This window comes from Leptonotus elevatus, chromosome 6 (genome assembly GCF_054856555.1).
Source record: "Leptonotus elevatus isolate MCC_2025b chromosome 6, RoL_Lele_1.0, whole genome shotgun sequence".
Lineage (NCBI taxonomy): Eukaryota > Metazoa > Chordata > Actinopteri > Syngnathiformes > Syngnathidae > Leptonotus > Leptonotus elevatus.
In genome coordinates, this window is record NC_141244.1 from 8,823,855 (window position 1) to 8,837,280 (window position 13,426).

Here is a 13,426-nt window from a genome sequence, read left to right on the forward strand (position 1 = left end):
ATGTGGGATTTATAATGTTTATAATGTTCCTTTTATACTACTACTAATAATACTTCTAATAAAATAATAAGATTGATATATGCCTGCCGTGGTTAAATTTTTATCCTTCAGTGATACTTCTGATCATACTTTTGTCTCAAACCTTCCTTAGATGTCTTTAACTCATTTGCTCCCACAAAAGTATCAATACGTTCTATTTTAAATATTACCATGTTCCCACAGACATATTTATACGTTGTTTTTGTTTTTATGCTAAGCCTCTGAACTGAAGAGAATTGTTAAAGCAATGGTAATTATTACAAAAACGGCCAGCAGGTGGCAGCAGAGTATAAGAGATCAACCAGGGCCATATTGCAAAAAGCTCTTTCCCTCACTGTTTTAAACAGATTTGTGAATAATGATGAAACGTAAGTTATATTCTAATTAGGGGTGTGAATTGCGTAGTACCTGGCAATTTGATCCGTATCACCATTCATAGGTCACGATTTGATCCGATGCCGATTAATCCTGATACGGATCTATAAATTGATTATTGCGATTTTTTAAATTGTATTTTATTTTTACTCAAATTTAGAAAATACTAATCAGTAAACATGTACACGGTGTGTAAGCTTTGTATGAAAATGTATTTATGTATCTGAAACTTCAGGTTTATAACTGAGCCACTGTATCTAACAAACATGTTGCAGTCTGTTTCATGCTTGAACAGCACTTAAATAAAATATTAAGGGTTAATGTTCCATTAATATAACATTCTTCCATCTTAAAGTGTATACCCTAACCCTAAGACATTTGAATTTTCCATCAAAATGTAAACGTCGATTCGGCCGTATATTGAATCGATTCAAGAATTGTGCACTGTAATGCCGCTATTAATTGCAGAATATTTTTTTTTTTTAACACTCCTAATTCTAATGCTAATTGCTGCGAAACAGAAACGGATATAAATAAATAAAAATCCTGATGAAAGTAGGCACTTTATTTTGGTAGGTTCTATGTTTTTATAGCAATAGGACACAATATTCTGTGAGCAGGGTTTTTCCTGTATACAAAATTCAGAGGCGGCCACCTCCAGCCTGAGCCACTGATATTGCTCAACACAGCGCTCCAGCTGTATTTATTGAACTTGGCAGGAACGCATTTTAACTGCAGGTTGTAAGCAAGACCAAAGAAGAAACTGATCATGAAGCAACCGTTGCAGAGGTGGCGCGCTCCAGCCATCGCCATCGCCAAAGTCATAAAAACACTGTATATACAATAAACATAATAGTGTTTTACAACAACACTGAACTATATTTACACTTCAATATGCACTAGTGGATTATTTGTTAATGATTGTAGTTAAACAATGGCAAAAATTAATGGCAACTTTGTATTCATATAATTTCTCATTTCTAGTCCCTGATCGTAAAATGGCTGCAGTAGGACGGCCCATAATGGTATCCGTCACCAACGCGAGTACCAATACCTTAAAATAGGACTGGTATTGACATTGATACCTATACCTGGTATCGGTAGAAACCCATTATAGTCAGGGTGATACTACCTCTGCCTCATTTTGAGCCAAGAAAAACTCTGTGTGGGCCTTGCAAAATCAGTCAAAATCCAGTAAAACAGCCGGGAGCAAATGGGGTTGCTTCAGTGAAAATGGCTGGGAGTGAATGAGTTAATCAGTTTGAAAACGTTCTATTCTGAGAACGTGCCTTTTCTTCTCGCTTAAATAGCAAATATATTTCATGGGACACATGTTTCTCATCAGTGTATTGCGTTCCCCATACACCATCATGTTGAATGTTTTGAAATCAGCACGATCCATATATATTTTTAATACGATTGTCACTGAGCCCTTGTTGTCAGCCACTCCAAACTGTGCGATTACATTCAATTTGCAAATTAGTGTTCTGCTCTTATCCTTCCCAAACTTTGGAATGGGGACATAGTTTCCTCATCTGGATCCTCTTAAAGACGCTGTAATCATCCCAGCAGCTGTGGTGTTTCTAATTGAGATGGTTGATAACCTCCCCCACCAGCCACAGCCAGGCTCAATAACCATGACATAATCTGTCATTACAAGGCAGCGATGGAAGAAGTTGTGGAAAAAAAAAGAGAAAGAAAATCCCACATTTCTAGAGCTTCAAATTACCACATTGTTTATTTGCAGGTCTCTCACTTTTCAGTCATGCAAATATGTGTTTGGAAAACAGATTTACTCGCAAGAAAGACTCGGGCACACAAAATATCCCCATTGCCATCCTCCTCAGATCTTTACCAACGTTGAGATGGGAGATGACAAAAAAAAAAAAACCATAGGTGATGGTGATGAAATGAAAATTGAACAGTTTAAAACAAGTATCCCGGGAAAAAAAAAATGCTATAGAACTCATCATTTGGGTCTTTTTTAGTTACTTACTTACAGTAACTACATATTTTAAAATAAACACTGCTGCACACTCTTAACTTAAGCTTCCTTTTGTCCCCAGGGAGATTCAGTACCAGGAGGTGATGATGGTCCTTTTGCTGACACGGTGACCCTGGAGCAGAAAACAAGCAGCATCGGTGGGACGAGTGGAAAAGTCAGCCTTTGGATGCAGTGGATGTTACCCAAGGTTACTGTTAAACTGTTTGCTCCTGAATCAACAGTCATAAAGACAGGTATGTTATATGCACTATTATCATTTATGTTCTCCTAAAGACAATATTATTTTTTTTTTAATCATCCTTCTCCTTTTTCAGTTAGAATAAATGTTATTTATTTATTGAGAAGGTCTTTAGAGCAACTTGATATTTTACTGCTCAACAGTGATGAATACACTGGGAAAAAAAAGATCGAGTAATCTGTATAATAGGACGGAAATGTAAACTTTTTGCCGTCTTTACATTTAACTCTTGAAGGCCAAGAGTGGAGGAGTAGCTGGGGAGGAAGAATAATGGGGAAAAAAACATTGACATCAATGGCTGATGAATCCAAGTGAGCGGTGTCATGTCCCAGTTAAATGTATTGTGGTGCTGAAAGGCTTAATTTACCTTTAATGGATGCCTCCTATATTTAGCAATTGCAGTCCAGATTTAAAAATGTGCAATCTTTAATTGCCAACATAACATTTTGAGGGGACTTAATTGTTATTTGCAACTGACCCCACTGGTTTATACATGATATGCTAACTTGTTTGCTCCCAAAAACAAATAAAAACTTTTACATTTTAAATACTGCCATCTTTCCAAAAACATATATATATGCTTCTTCTTTTTTTTAATGCTAACGCATACAGAAGGCTTTGATGCAGCCTGTGACTTGAAGAGATAATTTAAAACAATGGTAGTTATTACAAAAAAATGGCCAGCCGGTGGCAGCAGAATATAAGAGATCAATCAGGACCATGTTGCAAAAAGGCTCTTTTCCCCAGTGTTTTAAACAGATTTGTGAAAAATGATGGAACTTAGCTATATTCTAGTGCTAATTTCTGCAAAATGGAAACAGATAGAAATATACTTTTTTTCCTGATGAAAGAAGGGACTCTAACCTTTCTTTTGGTAGGTTCCATGTTTTATAGCAATAGAACACAATATTATGTGGGCCTTGCAAAATTAGTCAAAATCCAGTAAAACAGCTGGGAGTGAAGGGGGGCGCTTCAGTGAAAATGGTTGGGAGTGAATGAGTAAATAGTGACAATAAAGGAGATTAATCCATCCATTTTTATCCATATTTTGTTGGCACATTACCGCCATCTGATGTTGATTAAAATTGATGGCAAACTGCCCTCGGGCTTTTTTGGGGGGGTTGTCACCTGACCAAGCATTGTAACATGCATCAGTCTACCGGTACCTCAGTTCAGAGAATTTACACCTCTTTGGAATGTTTTGCAATACTGTAGGAAGCCTGCCGAAAAAGCAACACGCGCTCCGTGTGCGCACCCTGGCAAGCCGGCACAGCTCAGTGAAATATGGGCTTTAGTTTTATATTGAAGCAAAAAAGTCACACATTTTGAAAAGGGTTCTCACAATTTGGACACTTTGTACATTACCGCTACAACACCTCGATTATAAGCAGCAGTGGGCTTTCCCTTAATTTTGATGGAAGCTCCGTCAATTCATCAATGACGGGCGCCCATTTTGTCGTCTAAAAATGGACAAATTTAACATTGAGAGAAGTGAGTTTTCTTCTTTTTTTTGGGTGTGTCTGATTGACAGAAGATTGATTGATGCCCACCTCGAATAACGGAAACATTGACGGACGCTCATTTTGCTGTGCAGTGGACGAATGATAACCTTGCCAGCAAGATGAATTCTCGCGGTATTTGTGAGTTCACAAACTCCGGAGAATACATCTTGTACCGCTCTCGCTGATACACTTGCAGCCCACCTTTTTTAGGTCGGAACAATCAGGCGTTTTTTTAGGCAGAACGAAACCAATAAGCGCCGATGGCGGGGGAACAAACCTAACAGACGAATGGATGCTGCAATTAATTATGTTCTTGCAGAATTACTCACCGTTTCCTTGTTGAATTTGAACAGCGAGAGGAGTTTTGTGCTTTTTTTTATCTGGTAAAGATGTTCGTGCCCACACCTCCCTCCCTAAGACGAGCCAGAAGACGAGATTTTCATCCGGTGCCTTGATTGGTCAAAACAAAATCTGCAAAGATGTCGCATCGTCCAATCAGCTTGAAGTATTGTCCCGCCTTCCCCGAACGGGCCTGCCTAGTGAAGTACGAGATTGATAATATGAAGAACTCCCTTGAGTGAATCACAATTATCCATTTGGCTGGTGAGGTTAGACGAATGATGGATTGACAGTTCGGCTTGAAATATTGATGGATTGACGATGACGAAAATGTGTCCCGACTGTTGATGATTGCCGAATGACAGCACTTGAAATTCATTCACACGCTCACCCCTGATTGTAACTTTATTTCTCAAACTTGTAATATTATCAGCGGCAATCAACTCCACCCATGACATTTCATGGGACCCCCCCACTCCCCCAACACACACACTCACCTTGTGTTTACCAGCGCTGAAATTTGGCTGAATGCGGAACAACTAATTAGTAGGGTTTTTTTGGTGGCCACTATGGCTATATAACCTTTTGTTGTTTCAATTAAAGGGGCACTACAGTACAATGTATATAATGCATACTGTAGGCTCTATTTTTTCTGCCATCGATTTTTTTCTGGGGTTAACGGTGGATAGGTGCCTCAACAATTTTGATTTTCTAAAACCCAAATCAGCTCTCCAAATTCCTTCTTTAGAGAAGTGGATTTAAGCCTGGGCTGAGCTCAAACCACGTTCGGAGTAGTGTTCATTTTTGTTATCAGCCATTTTTAAATTTGGTCTCAATTTTAGTCCAGTTTCAATCACGCTTGTTAATTTTTAAACCTCATCCTGTTTTTGTTTAGTCCATTTTTAGTCGACTATAAATCTAGCGTTGTAGTCTTTTTTTTTAGTCAAAACATAATTTTATTCGTCTAGTTTTTGTCAACAAAAACTGTCAAGTCGTTTTAGTCTAGTTTTAGTCTGGACAATCATTTTAACCCTGTATATTTTTTTGTCAGCAGATAATGTTGAACATTTCGAAACGAAAACTATTTCACATAAAATGTTCTCTCATCTTTTAGATGAAAAACAACGACACAATTACAATATATCAACAAGTGGCTACTATGGCTCCATGCTATGCTTAGCCAGCATTAGTTAGCGGTTGGATTAACATTATTGTTGGAACGTTACAGCCGTTGGATTAATGTTACATTTTAAATATATATATATATATATATTTATTTATTTATTGTTTACCGTTCACTGTGAATCCACCTCCTGTCTGTCCCATGTGTTTGTGCATGTTGCACTCACTAGTTGCACATTTGAAAAGGAGTGTGTCACTGTGTGTCACATGACAGTGTCACAGTGACGGGTTAGCAGAGACAAGATTTTACAAAATCATATAATTTTCGTCTCGTTTTTGTCCATGAACTAAAATAGCCATAGATTTTAGTCCAGTTTTTATTAAGTGAAGTACATTTTCGTCTCGTCTTCATTAGTCGACGAAATTGCATACTGATTTAGTCCCAGTTATTGTTTATTAATGAGAGTTTTATTCTCGTCTAGTTTTAGTCCGCTGAAAAATGTGTGTTGACGAAATTATTTTTGTTAAGTTTTCTAAATTAACACTACTGTAGTTTGTAGTATGAGTTGCTGACAGCTACTTGTACCAACTTGGGCGCGTTCTTTCCACACAATATCCACAATAAAGCTGACGAGCCTTGTTTTTCAATGTCAGAACCCACGAGGAACGTCTGTTTCTCAAAATCACCACAAGGCAACAGTAACAACATGCTTGAAGTCCATTTTCCCAAGCCTTTCTTTGACTGTGGGACTTTTTCAGTGGAAACAATGACAACGATCTGCTCAGCTCACAGGCCTGCTTCACTACAATCTCAATCAGTTTGTTGAACGTGAAACTCATTTTGCCTGTGGTAGGTAGTTTAGTTTTCACACAAGGTGCAGTGAGGAATGCGCATATGTACAGTATGTCTGCTTAAATGCAGTCTTTATGAACAATCAGTGTTGGGTGACATGCACATTCCTCATTTTGGCAAGCTGAGGTCGTACTGTATACTCAAGTCATTTGGCCTTCTTACTCATTCTCTCGTTTTCCAATGTGGTTCTTTCTGCCAGCGTGAAAGTATGACCATTGAAACAAAAAGTATGACAGCCCCGCCCATCATTAGCAGTGCTCCAGCTCAAGGAGTCATGTGCAGCCAAGCATTTGTAATGCATGGATGTCAGCACTCACAAATGTCATATAAAAATATTGGTTTTTGTGTGTGTGTTTTTTTTTTCCCAACAGAATTCTGCGTGGTCAGTGAACTAGAAGACTTGAGTGCCTCAGTCGATATCCAGGATGTATACACTAAGATCAAATGTAAAGTTGGCAGTTTCAACATTGACCACTACAGATGCAGGTGGAGTATTCAGACAAAGACACACAGCATCTCTCTCTGCACATGTATATTCATGGGGAAAGTAAACATCAGCACTTAAAACCCAAGTAATAAAAAATAACACCCCCGCAACACACACATACGCGCGCACACAAACACACACGCTTTAGCACCGATGCCAGTAACACTTTTCTGTTCCCGTTCCACCTTCGCGAGGGGGACTTTTGGGATTATCACCCCAGCGTCATCGTCTTTCCAGACAGCTTGAGACCAGAAAATTGGATGGACGATTTGACTCTGCTTTGGGCTGGCCCAAGTCTGACTCACAGAGCAGATGAGTTCAGTTAGGCCATCAGTCATTTTATTTGCGCCTGCGGTGTCTGAATTGATTCATAGAAACATTAACACACTGGAGGAAAACCGCTTGGCGTCGTTCCACGACATCCTAATATATAGTAATCTTTCTCCAAGTCGAGTTGCATTTGGAATTCTACGATGTACCTTCTCCACAGAAGTTATCAAAGCACACAAAGCCAAACGACCTGAACGTGGGACGAAATTACAGTATATTTGTAATTGCTGTTTTTCTTTCCAGTCTCTTTCTCCTTGAGTTTTTCCTGCTTGTCCTTATTCACATTTACATCGTTGTTGGATTCAGTAATTCAAGAGTGCCCACTATGTACGTGCCTGAGGTCCACTTAGCAGGAGGCAATTGGATCCCATAGACTATAATGTATTTGTGTGTGTGTTTCCAGTCCCGTGTGCTTACATGCCTGTGTAAATACGTTCTTGGCTTTAAGTGCCGCCTCCTCTCATCGAGCCAGACAGTGAAGTGGAGATGGAACATCCTTGCCTTGAGTCCACATTGAAGCCTGTCATTTGCAATGAGTGCACGAACCACCAAAATGATAACAGAAAAGGATTTTCGATTTGCCAAATTTTGAAATCAATCCAGTTTTGTAATAGTTGTATGTGTTAGTTACTGGCCAGAGGCTGTTTGAAACAACTGACTTGGCTTTAAACGTAAACATCAGACTTTTGCAGCCCTCTTTTTTTTTTTTCATCTTCTTTTTTACTGTAGTTATTTGAGTTTGATTCCACCGGGCAAAATGTGTTCCATTATGTTTGCTCCACCACACCAAGCCAGGACAATGTCAGCGGTGAGAAGTAGTTTTCCACTGTTAAGGTGTCATGGCTGATTATATAATCTTACCTCTCTCTACAGGTGTGTGCCCAATTGCCACAAGGACTGGGCCAAGCTTAATTTTTTAGTAGACCTCCGTGCTTTCCCAAGAAGATAATGGTTCAATTTTCTCATTTTCCAGTTATTTCTGTGTAATGCACATTAATAAACACCCTTTATACTGACCAGAGTTTTGGCTGGAAATAGCGCTCCACAATGTAAGCCAGGTAACATCCATGTCTATTCAGGACATTGTGGAGGCTCCATGGGCTCCTTGCCGACTGTAATCTCTATCATCCACATGTACAAGAGAGCCCACTGGGAGTGGAGTCCATATTCATCATTCGGAACAGATAATTGTTTGGTATTTCTTCACCCAGCCCAGTTTATTTGTGTGGAGTGGGTTGGTTCAAATTAAACCTGACACAAAAAATGTGGCTCTTGACGTCTCACTGCTGGAAAATAGTAAAATAGTTAGGTCAGTCTCGTATTAGAGGTACATATGTAAAAGACGATTTTTTTATTGAACATTGAGAAAAAACAAAGGAGTAGAGGAGAGAGTAAGAATGACACAGGCTCCTCAGAATAATAGCAACATTTGGGTGTACACTTAGTTCTACACACATTTATTACACAACAGGAAATGGTTTTAGAGAATATTAAACATTAAAACAATGTTTAAGGGGAAGTTAACACACACACATTCAAATCTTTAAAATAAGATGTTCTATGAGCCCCACACTAGTCTAAACAGTATTCTGATTAATATTGTGTTTGTGAAATACAAGTAGAGCAGCAAGCTCCACCCAGGTGGCAGCCATTTTGTCACTGTCGACTGAAAATGACAACACAGTTGCTTGCAAACGTCACATGACCTAACTAAAAAAAAAAACAGGTGAGCCCTGATTGGTCGTTACCTGAACCCTGTCCAGTTATGATATTGCTTTCATTCGTCAGTGTGTAGCAAAAAATGGCCACCACCTGCATAAAAAGAGAGTCATAGAAGGGACTCGCGCGTCTTTGCTATCCCAGCAAATGTGTTCACGTCCTCAGAGTCAAAACCAGGCCACCTGGCTTGAAAAGAGAAATCCTGATCGCTATACCACATGGAAACAAATTAGATGAACACTATGTTTATCTTATTGTTAATGGCTTCATTGTGCTTCTTTTTTTTCTTTACAGGTGTTCTCTGTTTCCGTGTGCCACAACAATAATTGGATCCCAGAAGGAATATCTGGCTTTCATATATTTTGTTTATATGGTCTCTGCTAATGTCTTTGAGGATCGCTGCTGTTAAAATGCTACCCCGGTTGCAATTATATATTCACATATACATACATGCACACCTCACTCCATGATTTGTTTATCCCGAAGATAGTTTATAAGTTCTCCCATTAAAGAGATATTATCAAACTGTGTCACAGTCATATAATTAGTTCCATATGCCCCATTAAAACTTGGCAACGTGTGTGTCTCCAGGCCAGGTCAAGGCTGGCACTCTGGGCTTAATGAAGGACTCCTTCTGCAGTGCAAGGAGACAGCTGTGGTGAGGCCTCTGCATCAGGCCTCCTTATAATGAGCCTCTGCCATGCTGCTGCTCTTAATCAGGGTTCTTATTATCTGTTCATGCTGGACAGACAGGAAAAGACATCATGATTCTGGCTGTGACTCAGAGTGCCCAGACATGTTGCATTGAGATCCCACCCTAAAAAATAATCATACAGGGACAGTCTGACATGAAATGAAGACTGTGGCATCCCCTGTCTCTCCAGTGATTCTGATTGTCTTCATAATCAGGTGGATGGAATCTGGTGACACGGGCCTCCATTTTCTTGTTGATTCAAGCTAATACTGTAGATGGTCGTATACTGTTAACATGTGCTATATCAAGAAGTATCTTTTTGTAATTAACAGTCATCCAATCAATCATGTTTATCATGAATTTAAATGTACTTTACTACAAAAAAAGTCATACTGTGTTGACATATTCATATTTTGTTACAGTATATGACCATTGCACAGTATTTCTGATGGCACTGTTTCCCTTGGTTTTACTGATTAACTCTTAACATGTTTCCCCCGAATTGCAGTATCTAAAGGACACAATTCTCTGTACTTCAATGAACTTGAGTCATCATCATCATCATCCTCTCTGTAATATTGTTTGCTGTGTTTCTCTCCGATCCCGCGCACTTACAGTTCCTCCCTTTCCTGCTCTCTGTCTCCTTATGCACCTATTGTGTCTTTCTTCACCTCCAGTACGGAGGATGGTGTTCAGCAGCGCTGCGGAGGAGTGGTCCTCTCTTGCACTGACAAGCTGAACAGGCGCACTGTGTTGGTTCGACCGGTCAGCAAGCAAGATTCTTTCAACCAATTCTCTGGCTTTTTCCCTCCTGTAAGGATACGGCTCCTCCGCTTTGTAGCTTTCTCTGCTATGCTTCATCTGTAGTGGCTTACGATCTGTGCGTTCCTCAGAGATGTTTTGGCAGCCAGTTCTTTGAGAATTTTACTTTGAAACGTGCCAGCTATAAAACAAACTGTATTCCAAGCACTTCCACTTAATTCAAATCAGTCATATACAATAATAAAGGGATATAACTCTTAAGACACTCTGAGGAATGTATGTTTGTTTGCTTCAATTTCTGTAGAACCTCTACCAAAGGGCACATAATTGTTTGTTTCATACTGTTTTAATTGAACTACAATGATTCAAAATTTGTTTCATGGATATTAAGTTGACTCTCACTGTTTTTTGTTTTAGGATAATTCTGTATTTTTAGGCAAAGTTTTCTATCAATTGTCTTAAATTGGACTGTTATTTTACATCACTGTGTAATACAATTTCACAACAGCAGAAATACTCTTCTGGTCATGCATATGTTAATTTCAAATAATAATATATATATATTTTTTTTATTCCCCACTAGACCAGATACAGTGCATCCGGAAAGTATTCACACCGCTTCACTGTTTGCGTATTTTCTTACAGCCTCAACCCAAAATGGAATTACTTAATTAATTTCCACAAGCTTCTACACACAAACACCCCATAATGATAATGTGAAAAAAACTGAAATAAATTATTGCATATTGATCATCCTTAAGAGGTTCTTCCTACAGCTTTATTGGAGTCCACCTGTGGTAAATTCAGTTGATTAGACATGATTTGGAAAGGCACACCTCTCTTAATCTAAGGTCCCCGCTTGTGGCATCATATTCAGAAAGACTTGAGGCTGTAATTACTTCTTCAACAAAGTATTGTGCAATGGCTATGAATACATATATACTTCTTTTTTTTTCTTTTTTTCACTAGATTGTCTAAAGAAAGAAATATAATCATGCTGTCATTCATTATAAGTTGGGGTGAAAATGTGAATACTTCCTGGATCTGTATCCTTATAGCCATTTGCATCTTTCAAAATTGAATCAGCTTCTGTAGTTAATTTTTTTAAATATGTAATGTCCCTTTAAGACTTTTACAGAAGAATCATCCAAGTCTCCTAAATGCACATTTATTTTCAGTTGAATCTCATTTTTAGCCCATTAGTCAATGTATTTAGTTACCATTGGTTGTACTGTAATTAGACATGATTCCAGATGACAGTACCTGTTGCAGTAATTATTTTTTTTCCCTTTTCTCACCACTGGCCAGACGGCAGCCAAGGTCTTGGAAGGCTCTCACCAGCAACATGGATTCCTGTCCATTACCTACACACAGGCTGTCACCAAAAATGTTCGTCATAAACTCACCACACGGCCTGAGCGGCCCGCGCGCAGCGCTACCACAACCGGTCGGCGGATTAGTGTTGATCCGCTAGCAGATGGTTCACCTCAGTACCTGAGAGAAATCCTTCTGACAGCTCAGCCGTTTGATGTTGTGCTGTCCTGCCCTTTGTTGACTACTGTAGTTGGAATATTTCAGGTAGGAACTAGTTGAATATGCTTAGTTGACACATCTATTATTCCTACAAAATTATGTTGACAACCTTTTGAATCATCCCAATTTTTAGACGACAGTACCGAGACGCTACAAAGACCGTGGAAAGTCAGCAGGGCAGCCAATGAGGAGCCACACATTGACCTCTCGGTGTTTGCCGCTCATCTACATCAACACCAATCTGATCAGGGTTTTCTGCCCGAGAGCACCTGACAAAACTGCTACGCCAGGTAATAAACAGTCATTCTTGACACACTCATTTTGGATACTTCATAAGGCTTATACAGCTGTTAATTGTGTGTTTCAACAGATCTCCATGCAAATAAAGAAGACACCTTGGTATTAAAATTGGGGTCCCTAAGCATGGCTCCTCAGGCTGATAACCCCCTTACACGCACAGTGCTACGCAAAGACCTCTACCAGTAAGATGAGTCCTTTAACCCCCTAAAAAAAAAGTCAAGCTCCAATTCTGATGAAGTTAGGAGATTGTGTAAAAAAATGTTTTTTAAAGAATACAAGGATTTGCAAGGTATCCTTCTGTACACAATTGCATACAAAGACAATATATTTAATGTTCAAATTTTGAGCTTTATTATTTTTTTGTTTTTTTTCTCAAATATTCACTCATACGTTTGATTCCTTCAACACATTAAACAAAAAAAAGTTGACGGGCATTTTTGCCACTATTACATCATATTTTCTTTTGACAACACTCAACATTGTTTGGTAACTGAGTACAGTATTTGTTAAAGCTTTGTAAGTAGAATTTCCCATTTGTTCCCATTTCCCATGCTCAACAGTCTCTGTTTCTGTACTTCATAATGTACCACAAATTTTCAATGGGAGACAGGTCTGGACTGCTGGCAGGCTGGTCTAGTAGTACTCACACTCTTACTTGGAAGCCACACTGTTGTAACATAACATGTGCATATTGTGGCTTAGATTGTCTTGCTGAAATAAGCAGGGACAGCCCTGAAAAGGACTTTGCTTGAATGGCAGTTTATGTTGCTCCAAAACCTGTGCAGTATGTATTTTTCAACATTTATGGAGCCTTCACAGATATAAAGCTTAACCATACTATGGGCACTTACACAACTCCACACAATCACAGATGCTGGTTTGAAACCTTTTGCTGATAACATTCTGGATGGTCCTTTTGCTCTTTGGCCCAGAGGACAATTTATTTATTTTATTTTTTTAATTGAAATGTGGACTCATCAGACCACAGCTCACTTTTCTACTGTCAGTCTATCTGAGATGAGCTTGGCAATAGAGAAGCCAGCTGTGTTTTGGGGTGTTGTTGACATTCTGCTTGCAATTTGCATTGTAGAATTTCAACTTGGATTTGTAGTTGTAGCGACAAACAGT

General features: G+C 38.9%; 1 protein-coding gene across 3 annotated transcripts in view; it reads left to right on the top strand.

The window, feature by feature from the left end:
- The window catches only part of vps13b (vacuolar protein sorting 13 homolog B), a 337,674-nt gene that overhangs the window by 165,862 nt on the left and 158,386 nt on the right, over positions 1-13,426 (top strand). For all 3 annotated transcript variants that reach the window (XM_086077615.1, XM_086077616.1, XM_086077614.1), the window contains exons 26-31: positions 2,481-2,652; positions 6,845-6,959; positions 10,381-10,516; positions 11,774-12,043; positions 12,132-12,288; positions 12,369-12,480. In XM_086077615.1, coding sequence (XP_085933741.1) covers positions 2,481-2,652; positions 6,845-6,959; positions 10,381-10,516; positions 11,774-12,043; positions 12,132-12,288; positions 12,369-12,480 — 962 coding nt within the window. The remainder of the gene's footprint in view (positions 1-2,480; positions 2,653-6,844; positions 6,960-10,380; positions 10,517-11,773; positions 12,044-12,131; positions 12,289-12,368; positions 12,481-13,426) is intronic.